Here is a 21453-nt window from a genome sequence, read left to right as displayed (position 1 = left end):
TAGGAAAAGCTTCTGGGAGCCCCGGCACCTCTAGGAACTTGTCCATTTTACATAGTTTCTCTGGGATGACTAAATTTTCACAATCATCCAGAGTGGATAATACCTCCTTAAGCAAAATGCGGAGATGTTCCAATTTAAATTTAAATGTAATCACATCAGATTCAGCCTGCTGAGAAATGTTCCCTAAATCAGTAATTTCTCCCTCAGACAAAACCTCCCTGGCCCCCTCAGATTGGGTTAGGGGCCCTTCAGAGATATTAATATCAGCGTCGTCATGCTCTTCAGTAACTAAAACAGAGCAGCCACGCTTACGCTGACAAGGGTTCATTTTGGCTAAAATGTTTTTGACAGAATTATCCATTACAGCCGTTAATTGTTGCATAGTAAGGAGTATTGGCGCGCTAGATGTACTAGGGGCCTCCTGAGTGGGCAAGACTCGTGTAGACGAAGGAGGGAATGATGCAGTACCATGCTTACTCCCCTCACTTGAGGAATCATCTTGGGCATCATTGTCATTATCACATAAATCACATTTATTTAAATGAATAGGAATTCTGGCTTCCCCACATTCAGAACACAGTCTATCTGGTAGTTCAGACATGTTAAACAGGCATAAACTTGATCAGAAAGTACAAAAAACGTTTTAAAATAAAACCGTTACTGTCACTTTAAATTTTAAACTGAACACACTTTATTACTGCAATTGCGAAAAAACATGAAGGAATTGTTCAAAATTCACCAAATTTTCACCACAGCGTCTTAAAGCCTTGAAAATATTGCACACCAATTTTGGAAGCTTTAACCCTTAAAATAACGGAACCGGAGCCGTTTTAAGCTTTAAACCCCTTTACAGTCCCTGGTATCTGCTTTGCTGAGACCCAACCAAACCCAAAGGGGAATACGATACCAAATGACGCCTTCAGAAGTCTTTTATAAGTATCAGAGCTCCTCTCACATGCGACTGCATGCCATGCCTCTCAAAAACAAGTGCGCAACACCGGCGCGAAAATGAGACTCTGCCTATGCTTTGGGAAAGCCCCTAAAGAATAAGGTGTCTAAAACAGTGCCTGCCGATATTATTATATCAAAATACCCAGAAAAAATGATTCCTCAAGGCTAAATATGTGTTAATAATCAATCGATTTAGCCCAGAAAAAGTCTACAGTTTAAATAAGCCCTTGTGAAGCCCTTATTTACAATCGTAATAAACATGGCTTACCGGATCCCATAGGGAAAATGACAGCTTCCAGCATTACATCGTCTTGTTAGAATGTGTCATACCTCAAGCAGCAAGGGACTGCAAACTGTTCCCCCAACTGAAGTTAATTGCTCTCAACAGTCCTGTGTGGAACAGCCAAGGATTTTAGTTACGGTTGCTAAAATCATTTTCCTCATACAAACAGAATTCTTCATCTCTTTTCTGTTTCTGAGTAAATAGTACGTACCAGCACTATTTGAAAATAACAAACTCTTGATTGAATAATGAAAAACTACAGTTAAACACTAAAAAACTCTAAGCCATCTCCGTGGAGATGTTGCCTGTACAACGGCAAAGAGAATGACTGGGGTAGGCGGAGCCTAGGAGGGATCATGTGACCAGCTTTGCTGGGCTCTTTGCCATTTCCTGTTGGGGAAGAGAATATCCCACAAGTAAGGATGACGCCGTGGACCGGACACACCTATGTTGGAGAAATTCTCGGTATTCAAAAAGAATGCCAAGAAAAAAGATGAGAAAGACACTAAGAAATATAAGTCTTCCAGACTCTATAATATATCTCTCTAGATACAAATTTACGAGCCTGTCACATAGTATCAATCACAGAGTCAGAGAAACCTCTTTGACCAAGAATCAAGCGTTCACACTCCATACCTTAAAATTAAGGTTTTGAGACAGAAAGACTGGTCTTAACGGAAGAGTCCACAGCTGGCAAGAGGCCATCCGGACAAGATCCGCATTCCAAAACCTGTGAGGCCATGCTGGAGCTACCAGCAGGACAAACAAGCATTCCTTTAGAATATTGGAGAATACCCTTGGAAGAAGAACTAGAGGCGGAAAGATATAGGCAGGATGACACTTGTAAGGAAGAAATAATGCATCCACTGCCTCCGCCCGAGGATCCCGGGATCCGGACAGATACCAGGGAAGTTTCTTGTTTAGATGAGAAGCCATCAGATCTATTTCTGGGAGTTCCCACATTTGAACAATCTGAGGAAATACCTCTGTGTGAAGAGACCATTCGCCCAGGTGCAACGTTTGGCGACTGAGATAATCCGCTATCCAATTGTCCATACCTGGGATATGAACCGCAGAGATTAGACAGGAGCTGGATTCCGCCCAAACCAAAATTCGAGATACTTCTTTCATAACCAGAGGACTGCGAGTCCCTCCTTGATGATTGATGTATGCCACAGTTGTGACATTGTCTATCTGAAAACAAATGAACAACTCTCTCTTCAGAAGAGGCCAAGACTGAAAAGCTCTGAAAATTGCACGGAGTTCCAAAATATTGATCGGAAATCTCACCTCCTGAGATTCCCAAACCCCTTGTGCCGTCAGATACCCCCACACAGCTCCCCAACCTGTAAGACTTGCATCTGTTGAGATTATAGTCCAGGTCGGAAGAACAAGAAGCCCCCTGAACTAAACGATGGTGATCTGGCCACCATGTCAGAGAGTGTCGTATAATCGGTTTAAAGATATTGAGATATCTTTGAGTAATCCCTGCACCATTGGTTCAGCATACAGAGCTGAAGAGGTCGCATGTGAAAACGAGCAAAGGAGATTGCATCTGATGCGGCAGTCCTAAGACCTAAAATTTCCATGCATAAGGCTACCAAAGGGAATGAATGTGACTGAAGGTTTTGACAAGCTGATATCAATGTTAAACTTCTCTTGTCTGACAAGGACAGAGTCATAGACACTGAATCTATCTAGAAACCTAAAAAGGTTACCCTTGTCTGAGGAATCAATGAACTGATTGGTAAATTGAACCTCCAACCATGAACTTGAAGAAACAACACAAGTCGATTCGTATGAGATTCTTCGAAAATGAGAAGACTGAGCAAATACCAAGATATCGTCCAAATAAGGAAATACCAAAAACCCTGTTCTCTGATTACAGAAAGAAGGGCACCGAGAACCTTTGAAAAAAAAAATTCTTGGAACTGAGGCTAGGCCAAACGGTAGAGCCAAAAAACTGGTAATGCTTGTCTAAAAAGAGAATCTCAGACACTAAAAGTGATCTGGATGAATCGGAATATGCAGATACACATCCTGTAAATCTATTGTAGACATATAATGCCCTTGCTAAACAAAAAGCAGGATAGTCCTACAGTAACCATCTTGAATGATGGTATCCTTACATAATGATTCAATATTGATAGATCCGAAACTGGTCTGAAGGAATTGACCTTCTTTGGTACAATGAAGAGATAAAATAAAACCCCAGCCCCTGTTCCAGAACTGGAACTGGTATAATTACTCCAACCAACTCTAGATCTGAAACACATTTCAGAAATGCTGAGCCTTTGCTGTGTTAACTGGGACACGGGAAAGAAAAAAATCTCTTAGCAGGAGGCCTTAACTTGAAGCCAATTCTGTACCTTTCTGAAACAATGTTCTGAAACCAGAGATTGAGAACGGAATTGATCCAAATTCCTTTGAAGAAAACGTAATCTGCCCCATACCAGCTGAGCTGGAATAAGGGCCGCACCTTCATGGGTACTTAGGAGCTGGCTATAGATTTCTATAAGGCTTGGATATAATCCAAACTGGAAAAAGTTTCCAAACTGATACCGCTCCTGAGGATGAAGGATCAGGCTTTTGTTCCTTGTTGTGAGGAAAGGAACGAAAAAGATTATTAGACCTAAATTTACCTTAGATTTTTTATCCTTTGGTAAAAAAGTTCCCTTCCTTCCAGAAACAATTGAGATAATAATTTAATACCCTGGAAAGAAAGGGAAAGCAAAGTTGACTTAGAAGACATATCAGCATTCCAAGTTTAATCCATAAAGCTTTTCTAGCTAAAATAGCTAGAGACATATACCTGACATCAACTCTAATGATATCAAAAGATGGTATCACCAATAAAATTATTAGTATGTTATAGAATAATAATAATGCTATAAAATTATGATCTGTTACTTGTTGCGCTAAAGCTTCTAACCAAAAAGTTGAAGCTGCAGCAACATCCGCTAAAAATATAGCAGGTCTAAGAAGATTACCTGAACATAAGTAAGCTTTTCTTAGAAAGGATTCAATTTTCCTTAAATAAAGTACTATCTGCCGTAGGAACAGTAGTACATTTAGCAGGAGTAGAGACAGCCCCATAACCTTAGGGATTTTGTCCCAAAAAAACTCTAATCTGTCAGATGGCACAGGATATAATTGCTTAAACGTTTAGAAGGAGTAAAAAAATTACCCAAATTATTCCATTCCCTGGAAATTACTTCAGAAATAGCATCAGGGAAATTAAACACTTCTGGAATAACTACAGGAGATTTAAAAACCTTATTTAAACGTTTAGATTTAGTATCAAGAGGACCAGAATCCTCTATTTCTAATGCAATTAATACTTCTTTAAATAAAGAACGAATAAATTCCATCTTGAACAAATACAAAGATTTATCAGTATCAGAATGATGATGTTCATTTAAAAATTCATCTGAAAAAAGAGAAGTTTTAAAAGACTTTTATGTAAACTAGAAGGAGAAATAACAGACATAGCCTTCTTAATGGATTTAAAAAATAAAATCTCTTATGTATATCAGGAACACTCTGAAAATTAGATGTTGACGGAACAGCAACAGGTAATGTAACAGTACTAAAGGAAATTTTATCTGCATTAATAAGTTTGTCATGACATGCAATACAAACAACAGCTGGAGAAACAGATACCAAAAATTATAGCAGATACACTTAGCTTGGTAGCTCCAGCACTAGACAGCGATTTTCCTGTAGTATCTTCTGACTCCGATGCAACGTGAGAAATCTCTCAATATGTAAGACAAAAAAACAACATATAAAGCAAAATTGATCAAATTCCTTAAATGACAGTTTCAGGAATGGGAAAAAATGCCAAAGAACAAGCTTCTAGCAACCAGAAGCAATGAAAAATGAGACTAAAATAATGTGGAGACAAAAGCGACGCCCATATTTTTTAGCGCCAAATCAGACGCCCACATTATTTGGCGCAAAATAACGTCAAAAAATGATGCAACTTCCGGCGACACGTATGACGCCGGAAACGGAAAAGAATTTTTGCGCCAAAAAAGTCCGCGCCAAGAATGACGCAATAAAATGAAGCATTTTCAGCCCCCGCGAGCCTAACAGCCCACAGGGAAAAAAAGAGTCAAATTTTTGAAGGTAAGAAAAAAATGATTAATTCAAATGCATTATCCCAAATATGAAACTGACTGTCTGAAAAATAAGGAAAGTTGAACATTCTGAGTCAAGGCAAATAAATGTTTGAATACATATATTTAGAACTTTATAAACAAAGTGCCCAACCATAGCTTAGAGTGTCACAGAAAATAAGATTTACTTACCCCAGGACACTCATCTACATGTTTGTAGAAAGCCAAACCAGTACTGAAACGAGAATCAGCAGAGGTAATGGTATATATAAGAGTATATCGTCGATCTGAAAAGGGAGGTAAGAGATGAATCTCTACGACCGATAACAGAGAACCTATGAAATAGACCCCGTAGAAGGAGATCACTGCATTCAAATAGGCAATACTCTCCTCACATCCCTCTGACATTCACTGCACGCTGAGAGGAAAACCGGGCTCCAACTTGCTGCGGAGCGCATATCAACGTAGAATCTAGCACAAACTTACTTCACCACCTCCATCGGAGGCAAAGTTTGTAAAACTGAATTGTGGGTGTGGTGAGGGGTGTATTTATAGGCATTTTAAGGTTTGGGAAACTTTGCCCCTCCTGGTAGGAATGTATATCCCATACGTCACTAGCTCATGGACTCTTGCTAATTACATGAAAGAAAACACCTAAATGGAAAATCTTTATCAATGTAACAAACGAACGGCTTGTTGGCTGCTCCACCCTATTATGTCCCTTTAAAAATAATAAACAAAATTCAGAGCCTGAAAATTAGACGTGTATTCGGCTATTTCAGACCGATCTGAAAGCCGAAGATGGCAGCCACAAGTCGCATTAGTCAATTTTTGGAGCCAGGTTTCTTCTTGTGAAGGTGAATAGTTGTCAACAATTGAAAAAAGGCCAAGGACACTTTGCAGCCGAGCCATGGCCATGTATGGTTTGCATAGCTTGTCCCACTCCAATCCATCCCAAAACAAGAAGATAAACTCTTAGTAGTATAATTTAGCCATTATTCAGTTAGTGCAAGTCATTTTAAAATCATGTCTACTTTGTTCTCCTGGGTACCTCTGTTATAAAGGATAAGTTTATATCTTTAGCAGCACCAATACACAACTGGGAGCTGGCTGTTGATTAGTGGCTATTGTCTTTTGTCATTGGCTCACTTAATGTGTTCTACTAGCTCACAGCAGTGCATTGCTGCTCTGGAGCTCACTTTAATCACTTTGCATGGGTTAAACACATGGCTATATGATAATAGTGCAATAATAAAATTGCTCTAACATATTAGAGCATTTTCTTTATGTTATAGCCCTTTAATTCAGGTTAAAGCATCACCCTCCTCATTGCCTCCCTTACTCTTAAGTAAATAATTGGCACAGGAAGAATAACTTTATAGCAGGTACCAATATAAGCAAGCAAGGGTTAAATTATTAACCCTTCAGCATCTGTATAGCAGGACACAACAAAGAATGCTAGCTTATATAGACGTTACAAAGCCTGAAATAAAACAATGATATCCCCTAAATGTGTTTATCCTAATTACTGTCTTAGGGTTGCTGAGAACAATATATGCTGATATGTTGAGGATTTGTTTTTGTTTTACTTTTTGCTAAGACACTATTGAAAGTGGCATTTTATGGAGGTACCTATTTATGTGGTTATCTTTCCTGCAGCAGTAACCCAGAAATGCTCCAATAAATCTTAATTTTTGCTATGTTCTGTGAATTCCAGTCCCAGAACACGACAAGCCGGATGTGTTGCATGAAAAGTCCCTGTTAAACAAAGCCTTAGTATATACATAGGAGGAAATAAACATGTTTCAAGTTGTGCAACACTATTTAGCTGCCTTGCTTCACCACCCCTTGCCTCCTACCCACCCTGGTATTATATGGCTTTCCCTTACATGACACCTGAGCTCACATTGCACCACAGATAAAGAAAACTACAGATAAACAAATATATTGTAAGCAATGAAACAAATTCCACAGAGACCTTTGCGGTGGGAGTAATGCACTGCACACAATATTCATAAACTATACACAGACAGAATTGAACAAGAGACAAGCTTAAAAGGCAGGGCCAGGGAGCCAAAAAACAAGACTGTCCTGGGAATAACAGGACAGTAGACAACCATGAAAGTGAAAGACATTAAGATCTGGATTTGCAAAGATCTTAGTGTGCTGCAGTTTGAGAAGAAGAAATCCGGCTCCGAAAATTGTCAAATGTGGCTTGCGGCCACTATCTTTGGCATTCAGATTGGCCCAAAATAGCCGTACATGTACATGCCTAATGAAAAATATTTAAAAGCTGCTCTGGTTTTCTAATTTATAAAATATCTTCAGAGAAATCCAAATATCTTTGGGTAAAGCAAGATACTGGTACAGCTATCGCGGAAATATCTCCTGGATTTTCAAGGCAAATAATTGCTAAGCCCTTATAGGGTCCCTACTCCTCCTTAAAAAAAAAAAAAAAAAAAAAAAAAAAATTTACTTTGGAGTAGAGCCACATCCAACACTACAAATAGACAGAAACAGTGCATAAGTCTCCAGGAAAATGATGTATCCTAGAAAATTCTGAGAAGTTTCTACTAATTCCAAGTGGCATAAAAATGTTTACTCACAATTTAAGACCAATTATTATTATTTATAATAATAAATTGTAGAGAAGGTCTATTTTTAAAAAAACAATTTTTTTTAAAACAAAAACACAAAAATGTTATTAGTACAAAACATAGTTTGTTGATTGCAGTGGTTAAGATGTTCAGAAACCCAACAATAAGGTTTATAAAAGTATTTTTTTTTTTTAATGGTTTGGAAAAATTTTTTAGGATTTTGAAAATGTGTCTAGAAAAAAAAAAAAAAAAAAAAAAAGCACGAGCGAGAGAGACAAGTTAGTTAAAAAGTCTGCACACTTAGTTGGCACCAACATTCTTTTGTTTTCTTAAACTTTATTAAAGGGACACTGAAGCCAAAAAATTTCTTTCGCTTTTCAGATAGAGCATGAAATTTTAAGCAACTTTCTAATTTACTCCTACTATCAAATTTTCTTCATTCTCTTGGTATCTTTATTTGAAAAAGCAAGAATGCAAGTTTAGAAGCCAGCCCAATTTTTGGTGAACAACCTGGTTTAGTCTTGCTGATTGGTGGATAAATTCACCCACCAATAAACAAGTGCTGTCTAGGGCACTGAACCAAAAATTGACTGGCTCCTTAGCTTAGATGCCTTCTTTTTCAAATAAAGATAGCAAGAGAATGAAGAAAAATTGATAATAGGAGTAAATTAAAAAGTTGCTTAAAATTGCATGCTCTATCTTAATCACAAAAGAAAAAATTTGGGTTCAGTGTCCCTTTAAGATTATAATGGTAAAAATAAGTAAATGAAAAAGATAAGTTATTTAAATCTAAGTAAAACGCTGATGACTAACTTATTAAATATTTTAAACAGATTCAATTAAAATACGTTTCTTTGTTGATGTCAAAATGGAACAATTAATGTATTGCACGTCACAGAGAAATAAAAGGTAAAGTCACATTATTATTATTGGCGTTTACTATTTAAACAAAATAATCCTAATACTGACAAACTTGTACCAATATGTCACTTATAATCCTTGGCTATATATTGAAATCATTACTTTATAGTACTTACACTGAGAACAACACCCTCCAAGGCATCCTGAATCTTGCTGAAAAGGCGCTTGCTGACCTAAAAATACAGGGGAAACGATTAGATTTTATTGACATACTTTCTTTGTTGTTGTTGCAACCCCCCCCCCCAAATAAAATAATAAATATATAAAATTCTGAATTGCTATTGGTCATTGAAAGCAGATGAAATATTTCATGATTCAGACAGAGCATCCAATTTACAACTTTCCAATTTAATTCCATTATCTAATTTGCTTCATTCTCGTTATTCTTTGATTAACAGAATACCTAGATAGGCTCAGGAGCAACAATGCATTACTAGGAGCTAGCTGCTGATTGGTGGGTGCACCCATACGCCTCACATTATTGGCTCACACTAGGCTAGCTCCTAGTAGTAAATTACTGCTCCTCCAAAGGACATAGCTTTTACAAAATAAAAGTTACAAGTGGCTGTAATATATTTGTAAAAATACAACCAAGGATAGATAGAATAGTTAAAGGGACACTGAACCCACATTTTTTCTTTTGTGAATTAGATAGAGCATGCAATTTTAAGCAACTTTCTAATTTACTCCTATTATCAAATTTTCTTCGTTCTCTTGTTATCTTTATTTGAAAAAGACGACATCTAATCCATTTTTTGTTCAGTACTCTGGACAGCACTTTATTGGTGGATGAATTTATCCACCAATCAGCAAGGACAACCCAGGTTGTTCACCAAAAATGGGCCGGCATCTAAACTTTCATTCTTGCATTTCAAATAAAGATACCAAGAGAATGAAGAAAATTTGATAATATGAGTAAATTAGAAAGTTGCTTAAAATGTCATGCTCTATCTGAATCACAAAAGAAAAAATTTGGGTTCAGCGTCCCTTTAAGACCAGTAATGTTTTAATAGAAGCCTTTAATTTTTCATTAATGGAACAAGGGATTACATTGGCCAGAGCTGCTGCCTTTGTATTTTAAAAGGCACCCGTGGGTGAAAAAGTATAGACACAGCAAACGCCCTGGAAATGCGCCAGCACCAGAAATTGCTTCTCATTCCCCTAGTAAATTTTAAAGGAACATGGAACATAGAATCAAACCTCCATGATTCAGAGAGAGCATATCATTTCTTACTTACATGTATTATCAAGTTCATCTATTTCTTTTGGTCTCAGATGAAGATTGGCCATTTTCCAAGAAAGCCTACTGAAGTAGGCTCGGAACCTACACGTTTCTTGTGCACTGTGTGGCAACCGAGTGTAACAATGCTATATAAAACAACCTGTAGAGAGGCTACAACAGGCAGTTCTGAGTGAGAGCAGGGGACACCAACTGCTCTACCTTCACTTAATTCTACTACACACACTTTTTGGATGTCTCCTATACCCAGATGCACTCTCAGTTAATGAGGAGACACCCTTCTTTATTAAAGGGACATTATACACTCATTTTTTCTTTGCATAAATGTTTTGTAGATGATCTATTTATATAGCCCATAAAGGTTTTTTTTTAAATAAATGCATAGTTTTGCTTATTTTTAAATAACATTGCTCTGATTTTCAGACTCCTAACCAAGCCCCAAAGTTTTATGTGAATACCGCCAGCTACCTTCTACAGCTTGCTCCTGTTTGTGTAAAGGGTCTTTTCATATGCAAAAGAAGGGGGAGGGGGGAGGGTCTTATTTGCCACTTGCAGTGGGCTTTCCAACTGCCTTTTCAACAGAGCTAAACTGACAGCTTCTAAGTAAGTTTTTAAACAGTTTTATACTGGATTTTTATATCAGTATCTGTGTATCTTATTCTTTATAGTAGTGTCTATTACATGCAGTTATATGAAAATTAGTGTATACTGTCCCTTTAAACAAAGCTTCTAGCTATACAGCACTAGTTTAGTTTACCATGCAGCGTGATTACGGCATTGCTAAAGCATCTGGAAGTCTAAAGCTACAGTCTTCTTGTAATTCATTGCCACAAAAGACAGCAGCTATAAAGGTTATTTACACACAAACAAGCTTCTAAGCCTACTTGTTTCTTCATTCTTTTGGTATCTTTATGTGAAAATCAAGAATGTAAGTTTAGATCCCGGCCCATTTTTGGTAAACAACCTGGGTTGTTCTTGCAGATTGGTGGATAAATTCACCCACCAATAAATAAGTGCTGCCCACGGTTCAGAATCAAAAAATGTCTGGCTCTTTAGCTTAGATGCCTTCTTTTTCAAATAAAGATAGCAAGAGAACGAAGAAAAATTGATAACAGGAGTAAATTAGAAAGTTGCACATCAGAATGCAACTAAGCTTCCAGTCTTTAAAATGCATTTTGGTTACGAAAATGTAGCTTAAGTCTTATTGAAAGGCCGCAATTCACAAAGCCGCAATAAAACCGGTCTGATGCTGCAAACGTTGCAATTCAAAATGTCAAAAAGGTTACAACATTAACTAAAAAGGACTAATAAACCCAATAGCAATTGCATAACCTATAAACCCATAACAAAATGACAATGAAATAGCACTTAGTCTGATTTTCAAATAAGAAGATTTTTTTTCTGACAGATTTCAAAGTTAGTTCCGTTTTTCTTCTCCTTGCATCATGTGACAACCATCAGCCAATCACAAAATGCATATACGTATATACTGTGAATTCTTGCCCAAGCTCAATAAGAGCTAGTGCCTCAATGGAGTGCATATAAAGATTGTGCACATTTTGATAATGAAAGTAAATTGGAAAGTTGTTTAAAATTGCAAGCGCTATCTGAATCATGAAAGTTTAAATTTTGACTTTATAGTATTTCTTTTATGGGGCTGCTTTCCATTACTAAAATTAACTACTTTTTTTTAGAACATTTTATTCTTTAGTAAAGTCCTTTATTTAGTTGTGTAATCACTGCAGAGAGATGAAATTCATGGTAAATGTGTGCCACTCCAGATGAGGGTACAGCTGCTGAGCAAATGAAAAGCAGGCATACATGCATATGCTTCAGTCACAAGTCAATCTCAGTGTGTTTAAAAAGGCACTCACCTTAATAGGATGCTTTGCTGCTTCAAGCACCGTGATACGCGATGTGTCTCTAACTAAGGACGGTTTTCCTAGGCGAGCTTCAATATAACGGCCAGCAACACCAGTGGCATTCTTGGCAGTGTAAACACCCACTGCTAGAAGAGTTAATCCAGCTGCCTGCATAAAGGACAATCACAAACAAAACATGAATAAAATATAACCAATTTGATTAAAAGTACACAGATGATCTTTTGGCTACATAGGAGCCTCACAAGCTCCACTGTTACTACAGCCCTGCCCTTTAAATCCCTACCAAACATCATATCTGTATTCTAAGGGATCATTAAATACTTTAGAATAAAATGACATTGCAATAAATGAGTATCGGATGTTCTTTATATGACCAACGTCAAAGCTGCTTCCATATTCCCTGCTCCTTGTATCATGTGACAGTCAACAGCACAAATTAATACACATGCTCAGTAAAACTCAGCACCTTAAAGTGTGCAAATAAAAAGATTGTGCACATTTTGATAGCAAAATTATATATATTTTTTTAAATTGCACACTTTATCTAAAGGACAGTTTAGTTTTGACTTTAGTGTTCCTTGAAAACTGAAGCATTACGAACTTCAATAATAATTTTAAATTAAAGTAGGACTTGACAAACCAGGCTCTAGCTAGCCACAAGCACCACCCATGGGTGCCTTCCACTTATCTTCCCCACTGGCCGCTGACAGCCACACCTAAAATATAGCAGGCCCCTAACCTACAGCCACACAATGCATGCCTTCAACTAAAGTCACTGAGATATACACTGGTGAGCACCCAGGGCCGTGAGTTTTGCAGGATCAGGGATGTGTAACCAGTAAGGTTTGAGAGTGCATTGTATTTCTGTGTTCTGTATGAGTCTAGGAAAATTATAAAGGGCCTGTGTCACCCTTGTGTGATTGCTTTAAGGCATGCATCCTGTGGCTGAAGGTTAGGGACCGAGGGAGAAATAGACCTTGATGTGGTCCTGGGCCTATCACCATTTGGATGAATGCTGTAACAAATTGTTTCCCTTTGCTTTTAATCTAGCTGTGTGCTAGATTTTGTTCTGCAGTTTTTCCCTATGGGCTTTGCACCCAGGCTAGTCTGCAATTAACTGCCTGAGTCATTGTAAGCTGTGCAGCAGTCTGTGAGTGCTAGTGAGCACCCAGCGCTGTGAGTTTTTCAGGGTCATGGAATGTGTACCCAAGTCCAGTTTGAGAGAGCAGTCCATTTCCATGTTTTATATATAAATTTATGGACTGGCTCCTAGATTGTGAACATATCTGTATGCCGACATCACCCAAATCTACCTCTCTGCACCAGAACTCTCTCGTTCCTTGCTAACCATGTCACTGTTTCTCTTATATCTCATCTTGGATGTCCTCTTACTACCTCAAGCTAAATCTCTCCAAAACGGAGCTCCTTAGTTTCCCCCCTTCTTCCAAAATCTCCACCCCCTATTTCTCTATAACTGTTGATAACTCAATCATTACCCCAACCCCACATGCCCGATGTCTTGGGGTCACACTTGATTAAGATCTCTCTTTTATTCCTCACATTCAGTCCTTGGCTAAAGCCTGCCGCTTCCACCTTAAAAACCATCTCTAAAAACACAATTTATGCTTACCTGATAAATTTATTTCTCTTGTGGTGTATCCAGTCCACGGATCATCCATTACTTGTGGGATATTCTCATTCCCAACAGGAAGCTGCAAGAGGAAACCCACAGCAGAGCTGCAATATAGCTCCTCCCCTAACTGTCATAGCCAGTCATTCGACCGAAAACAAGCCGAGAAAGGAGGAACCATAGGGTGCAGTGGTTACTGTAGTTTAAATTTAAAAATTACCTGCCTTAAAATGACAGGGCGGGCCGTGGACTGGATACACCACAAGAGAAATAAATTTAAGTTAAGCATAAATTGTGTTTTCTCTTGTAAGGTGTATCCAGTCCACGGATCATCCATTACTTGTGGGATACCAATACCAAAGCTAAAGTACACAGATGAAGGGAGGGACAAGGCAGGAACTTAAATGGAAGGAAACACTGCCTGTAAAACCTCTCTCCCAAATATAGCCTCCGAAGAAGCAAAAGTATCAAATTTGCTAAATTTTGAAAAAGTATGAAGCGAAGACCAAGTCGCCGCCTTGCAAATCTGTTCAAAAGAAGCCTCCTTTTTAAAGGCCCAAGTGGAAGCCACAGCTCTAGTGGAATGAGCTGTAATCCTTTCAGGAGGCTGCTGTCCAGCAGTCTCATAGGCTAAGCGGATTAAGCTTCTTAGCCAAAAAGAAGGAGAGGTTGCCGAAGCCTTTTAATCTCTCCTCTGTCCAGAGAAGACAACAAACCAAGCAGATGTTTGACGAAAATCTTTAGTAGCTTGTAAGTAAAAACTTTAAAGCACGGACCACGTCCAGATTGTGAAACACAAGGATGGAACAACAATCTCTTGATTGATATTCTTGTTAGATACCACCTTAGGTAAAAACCCAGATTTGGTACGCAGGACTACCTTATCCGTATGAAAAATCAGATAAGGAGAATCACATTGTAAGGCAGATAGCTCAGAGACTCTACGAGCCGAGGAAATAGCTACCAAAAAAAGGACTTTCCAAGATAAAAGTTTGATATCTATGGAATGAAGAGGTTAAAACGGAACTTCTTGAAGAACCTTAAGAACCAAGTTTAAACTCCATGGTGGAGCAACCGGTTTAAACACAGGCTTGATTCTAACTAAAGCCTGACAAAATGCCTGAACGTCTGGAACATCTGCCAGACGCTTAACTAGCTGACAATACTTTTTCCAAACCTTCTTGGAGAAAAGATAATATCCTAGGAATCCTGACCTTACTCCATGAGTAACCCTTGGATTCACACCAATTTAAATATCTACGCCATACCTTATGGTAAATTTTCCTGGTGACAGGCTTTCGTGCCCGTATTAAGGTATCAATAACTGACTCTGAGAAGCCACGCTTTGATAAAATCAAGCGTTCAATCTCTAGGCAGTCAGCCGCAGAGAAATTAGATTTGGATGGTTGGAAGGACCCTGAAGTAGAAGGTCCTGTCTCAGAGGCAGAGACCATGGTGGAAAGGATGACATGTCCACTAGATCTGCATACCAGGTCCTGCGTGGCCACGCAGGTGCTATCAGAATCACTGATGCTCTCTCCTGCTTGATCTTGGCAATCAGTCGAGGGAGCAGAGGAAACGGTGGAAACACATAAGCCAGGTTGAAAGACCAGGGCGCTGCAAGAGCATCTATCAGTGTCGCCTTGGGATCCCTGGACCTGGATCCGTAACATGGAAGCTTGGCGTTCTGGCGAGACGCCATGAGATCCAGTTCTGGATTGCCCCAACGATGAATCAGTTGTGCAAATACCTCCGGATGGAGTTCCCACTCTCCCGGATGAAAAGTCTGACGACTTAGAAAATCTAAGTGCTCTACACCTGGGATATGGATAGCTGGCAAGAGTGAATCTCTGCCCAGCGAATTATTTTTGAACTTCTAACATCTCTAGGGAACTTCTTGTTCCCCCTTGATGGTTGATGTAAGCTACAGTTGTGATGTTGTCCGACTGAAATCTGATGTACCTCAGAGATGCTAACTGAGGCCAAGCCTGAAGAGCCTTGAATATTGCTCTTAGTTCCAGAATATTTATTGGAAGGAGAGACTCCTCCTGAGTCCACGATCCCTGAGCCTTCAGGGAGTTCCAGTCTGCACCCCAACCTAGAAGGCTGGCATCTGTTGTTACAATTGTCCAATCTGGCCTGCGAAAAGTCATACCTTTGGACAGATGGACCCGAGATAGCTACCAGGGAAAAGAATCCCTGGTCTCTTGGTCCAGATTCAGTTGAGGGGACAAATCTGTGTAATCCCTGCTCCACTGACTGAGCATGCATAGTTGCAGCGGTCTGAGATGTAAGCGTGCAAACGGCACTATGTCCATTCCCGCTACCATTAAGCTGATTACTTCCATACACTGAGCCACCGAAGGGCGCGGAATGGAATGAAGAACCCGGCAGGAATTTAGAAGCTTTGATAACCTGGACTCCGTCAGGTGAATTTTCATTTCTATAGAATCTATCAGAGTCCCTAGAAAGGAAACTCTTGTGAGTGGGGATAGAGAACTCTTTTCCTCGTTCACTTTCCACCCATGCGACCTCAGAAATGCCAGTACTACGTCCGTATGAGACTTGGCAATTTGGAAGTTTGACGCCTGTATCAGGATGTCGTCTAAATAAGGGGCTACTGCTATGCCCCGTGGCCTTAGGACCGCCATAAGCGACCCTAGAACCTTTGTAAAGATTCTTGGGGCTGTAGCTAATCCAAAGGGAAGAGCTACAACTGGTAATGCCTGTCTTGAAAGGCAAACCTGAGAAACCGATGATGATCTTTGTGTATTGGAATGTGAAGATAAGCATCCTTTAGATCAATTGTAGTCATATATTGACCCTCCTGGATCAGTGGTAGGATGGTACGAATAGTTTCCATCTTGAACGACGGAACTTTGAGGAATTTGTTTAAGATCTTTAGATCCAAAATTGGTCTGAAGGTTCCCTCTTTTTTGAGAACCACAAACAGATTTGAGTAAAAACCCTGTTCCTGTTCACTCCCATAACTAGGAGGTCTCGTACACAGTGTAAGAATGCCTCTCTCTTTATCTGGTGTGCAGATAATTGTGAAAGGTGAAATCTCCCTTTTGGGGGGGGAAGCTTTGAAGTCCAGAAGATTTCCCTGGGATATAATTTCCAACGCCCAGGGATCCTGAACATCTCTTGCCCACGCCTGGGCAAAGAGTGAAAGTCTGCCCCCTACTAGATCCGTTACCGGATAGGGGGCCGTTCCTTCATGCTGTCTTAGAGGCAGCAGCAGGCTTTTTTGACCTGCTTACCTTTTTTCCAGGTCTGGTTTGGTCTCCAGACCGTCTTAGATTGAGCAAAAGTTCCCTCTTGTTTATTATTAGAGGAAGTTGATGCCGCACCTGCGTGGAAGTTTTGAAAGGCACTAAAATTAGACTGTTTGGCCCTAGATTTGGACCTGTCCTGAGGAAAGGCATGACCTTTTCCTCCAGTGATATCAGCAATAATCCTTCAAACCAGGCCCGAATAGGGTCTGCCCCTTGAAGGGAGTGTTAAGTAGCTTAGATTTTGAAGTCACGTCAGCTGACCATGATTTAAGCCATAGCGCTCTGCGCGCCTGTATAGCAAAACCAGAATTCTTAGCCGTTAGTTTAGTCAAATGAACAATGGCATCAGAAATAAAAGACTTGGCTAGCTTAAGTGCTCTAAGTTTGCCAAGTATGTTATCCAATGGAGTCGCTACCTGTAAAGCCTCTTCCAGAGACTCAAACCAGTACGCCGCAGCAGCAGTGACAGGGGCAATGCATGCAAGGGGCTGTAGGATAAAACCTTGTTGAATAAACATTTTCTTATGGTAACCTTCTAATTTTTTATCCATTGGATCTAAAAAAGCACAACTGTCCTCGACAGGAATAGTAGTACGCTTTGCTAGAGTAGAAACTGCTCCCTCCACCTTAGGGACTGTCTGCCATAAGTCCCATGTGGTGGCGTCTATTGGAAACATTTTTCTAAAAATAGGAGGGGAAGAGAACGGCACACCTGGTCTATCCCATTCCTTATTAATAATTTTTGTAAACCTTTTAGGTATTGGAAAAACATCAGTACACACCGGCACTGCAAGTATTTATCCAGTCTACACAACTTCTCTGGCACTGCAATGGAAACACAGTCATTCAGAGCAGCTAAAACCTCCCTAAGCAACACGCGGAGGTGTACAAGCTTAAATTTAAATGTAGAAATATTAGAATCAGGTATCTTCCTGAGTCATTAACATCACCCACTGACTGAAGCTCTCTTTCCTCAGCTTCTGCATATTGTGAGGCAGTATCAGACATGGTTCTTAAAGCGTCAGTATGCTCTGCATTTTGTCTCACCCCAGAGCTATCTCGCTTACCTCTAAGTTCAGGTAGTCTGGCTAATACCGCTGACAGTGAATTATCCATGACTGCCGCCATGTCTTGTAAAGTAAACGCTATGGGCGCACTAGATGTACTTGGCGCCATTTGAGCGTGAGTCCCTTAAGCGGGAGTCTAAGGGTCTGACACGTGGGGAAAGTTAGTCTGCATAACTTCCCCCTCGTCAGATTCCTCTGGTGATAAAATTTTTTAAAAGACAGAAAATGATCTTTATTGCCTAAAATGAAATCAGTACATTTGGTACACATTCTAAGAGGGGGTTCCACCATGGCTTTTAAACATAATGAACAAGGAGTTTCTTCTATGTAAGACATGTTTATACAGACTAGCATTGAGACTAGCAAGCTTGGAAAACACTTTAAATCAAGTTAACAATCAAATATAAAAAACGGTACTGTGCCTTTAAGATAATTTTTTTTTGTCAGAATTTGAAAAACAGTGAAAAACAGTGAAAAAATGCAGTAAATCAAACGAAATTTTTACAGTGTATGTAATAGACTAGCAGAGCATTGCACCCACTTGCAAATGGATGATTAACCCCTTAGTTCAAAAAACGGATCAAAAAAACGAAATAGATGTTTTTTAACAGTCACAACCAACTGCCACAGCAAGCTGTAGCCCTACCTTCCCCAATAAACTACTTTGGAAAGCCTTTGGGCCCTTTAGAGATGTCCTATAGCATTCAGAGGGCCTTTGAGGGATTTCAACTGCACAAAAAAACATTAAAATAGGCCCCTTCCACTCATAGTAACACAGTTGAAAGCCTCAGGAAACTGTTTCTAGGCAAAATTTAAGCCAGCCATGTGGAAAAAACTAGGCCCCAATAAAGTTTTATCACCAAAGTATATATAAAAATGATTAAACATGCCAGCAAACGTTTTATATTGTAAATATCATAAGGGTATTACCCCTGGGAGTAAGCATGATACCAGTCGTTATTAAATCACTGTATTCAGGCTTAACTTACATTAATCCGGTATCAGCAGCATTTTCTAGCGTTTTCCATCTCTAGAAAAAATTATAACTGCACATACCTGATAGCAGAATAAACTGCACGCCATTCTCTCGCTGAAGTTTTACCTCATCTGTGTAATCCCCTCAGACATATTTGAGAACAGCAATGGATCTTAGTTACAACCTGCTAAGATCATAGAAACCTCAGGCAGATTCTTCTTCTATTTACTGCCTGAGATAAAATAGCACAACTCCGGGAATACTATTTAAAAATAACAAACTTTTGATTGAAGAAAATAAACTAGCTATATTTAACCACTCTCTCTTACGACCTCCTTGCTTGTTGAGAGTTGCAAGAGAATGACTGGCTATGACATTTAGGGGAGGAGCTATATTGCAGCTCTGCTGTGGATTTCCTCTTGCAACTTCCTGTTGGGAATGAGAATATCCCACAAGTAATGGATGATCCGTGGACTGGATACACCTTACAAGAGAAATTAGACATTCCCTTACACAAGACACAAATAAGATTGTAATCCACTCTCTCATCCTTTCCCGCCTCTAATACTGAAACTCCATCCTCTCTGGTCTCCCCTAGCTGCCGCCTAGCTCCTTTACAATCCATAATGAATGCCTCTGCCAGGCTCATCTTCCTTACACGTTGCTCTTCATCTGCTGCACCTCTCTGCCAATTCCTTCACCGACTTCCTTTTGCCTCCAGGATTAAACACAAAATTCTCACTTTGACAAACAAAGCTTTCAACCGCACTGCTCACCCCCTACATCTCAGACCTTGTCTCCAGATAATGTCCCTCCTGTCCCCTTCGCCCTGCTCATGACCTCCTACTCTACTCCTCTCTTGTTACCTCCTCACATTCCCTTTTACAGGACTTATTCCATGATGTCATTCACCCTTGCATACAACCTACACTAACCTTTCCTAACTCCACTGCTGTCCTCTTAAACCCCATAGCACGTAAGCCTATAAGTCCAGCTGTTTGTAGTTCCCCTTCATAAGAGCAGACTACAACAGTGCAACTCTCGGCCGCACCCTCTACCCATTTGATCCCTGTAAATGTTATTTTGTATACCACCTATGTTCATAGCGCTGCAGAATCTGTTGGCGCTCTACAAATACCTGATAATAAAAATAATAATAAGCCACAAATTAAAAAGAAATAAAGTTATGGATTTAAGGTCTTTAATCTTCAAATTTCAAGGGATTGGTTTTATGTCCCTTTAAAAAAAAAAAAAAAAAAAAAAACTACATTTCCATCTCTCACCAATCCCCTCCATAAAGTACTCATCCCCCTAATACATTATATTATGCTTTCTCCTGATACATTATGGAGTCAAATCCTTTGTGGTTTCAACAACTTAGAAAATATTAAGATTATTACGACATTGGTAAACTCAGGGCCCTTCAAATGATATCAGCTGCCAGCACTGGCTTACAGCAGCAACACCAGGTATATCATCCACAAGGTTATCATGTAAGCAAAAATACGTTTAAAGTAATTATGCTTCAAAATGTATTTCTCTGACAGATTAATATAAATACATCTGTGCATATACTTTACTATGCACAAACAAACATTCCATGGAAATTATATTTTGAGATATACACACACACACATATACATATATATATATATATATATATATATATATATATATATATATATATATATGTGTGTGTGTGTGTGTGTGTGTGTGTGTGTGTGTGTGTGTGTGTAAAATAAATAAAAAGATATATATATATATGTGTATATATGTGTGTGTGTGTGTGTAAAATAAATAAAAAGATATATATATATAGTTTAATAAAATTAAAAATAAAAATAAACTGCTGCCTCATCTTTTCCATCTTTTTTTTTTTTTCTCATTTAAATGCTATGGAGAGTGGAAAGTGTTGTCACTCCTCTTTGTCCACAGTCAGGTGAATTAAGTCCATTGCATTTTATGAGGTCTATAACAGGTTCTCTTGTAAAGATGTCTGCAATTGATCTGGGGAGCTGACCTCTAACCTTCTGCCAGCCTATGTCAGCATTTGCCGTTTATATAGCTGCCTATAAATAAAAGCTACATCAGCAATGTCCTTCCCACATTTGAGCACCCTCTAGATTGAAATAAAAAGCACGGTCCATAAAAGTGGACAATATATTTACCAACTGACCTCTGTGATAAGATATTTTTGTAAAAAAATTGGAAAATTTGAAAAGATAATAAGTATTAAACACAACCACCCCACAAAAAAAAAAAATCACAAATTGATAAATGCATAACATTAAATGATGTACAAATGATCCACTGAGATTGTAGCAAGATCAAAATAAATTGATTATTGAAGATAAAAAACAAAACACAGTTCTCTTCTGAGGACAAACCACTGATGTTACCGACCACCCAGCTACAATTTACGCCATAAGTTAATATTACATTTTTAAACGATTGTTCCACAAGCTATAATTAATTCAATTTATGTTAAATTGTACAATGAATGTAT

At 38.9% G+C, this 21453-nt stretch overlaps 1 protein-coding gene across 1 annotated transcript in view; it reads right to left on the bottom strand.

Annotated features, from left to right (window-relative positions):
• Window positions 1-21453, bottom strand: part of ATAD3A (ATPase family AAA domain containing 3A) — a 273671-nt gene that overhangs the window by 160393 nt on the left and 91825 nt on the right. Inside the window, exons 8-9 of the mRNA XM_053690532.1 lie at window positions 11988-12143; window positions 8990-9046 (exon numbers count right to left, since the gene is read on the bottom strand). Of these exons, the coding sequence (XP_053546507.1) occupies window positions 8990-9046; window positions 11988-12143 (213 nt within the window). The remainder of the gene's footprint in view (window positions 1-8989; window positions 9047-11987; window positions 12144-21453) is intronic.

The sequence above is a fragment of the Bombina bombina genome, chromosome 8, assembly GCF_027579735.1.
Source record: "Bombina bombina isolate aBomBom1 chromosome 8, aBomBom1.pri, whole genome shotgun sequence".
In the NCBI taxonomy this organism is placed as follows: Eukaryota; Metazoa; Chordata; class Amphibia; order Anura; family Bombinatoridae; genus Bombina; species Bombina bombina.
The sequence above is the reverse complement of the archived record's forward strand: the minus strand, read 5'-3'. Positions and strand labels throughout refer to the sequence as shown.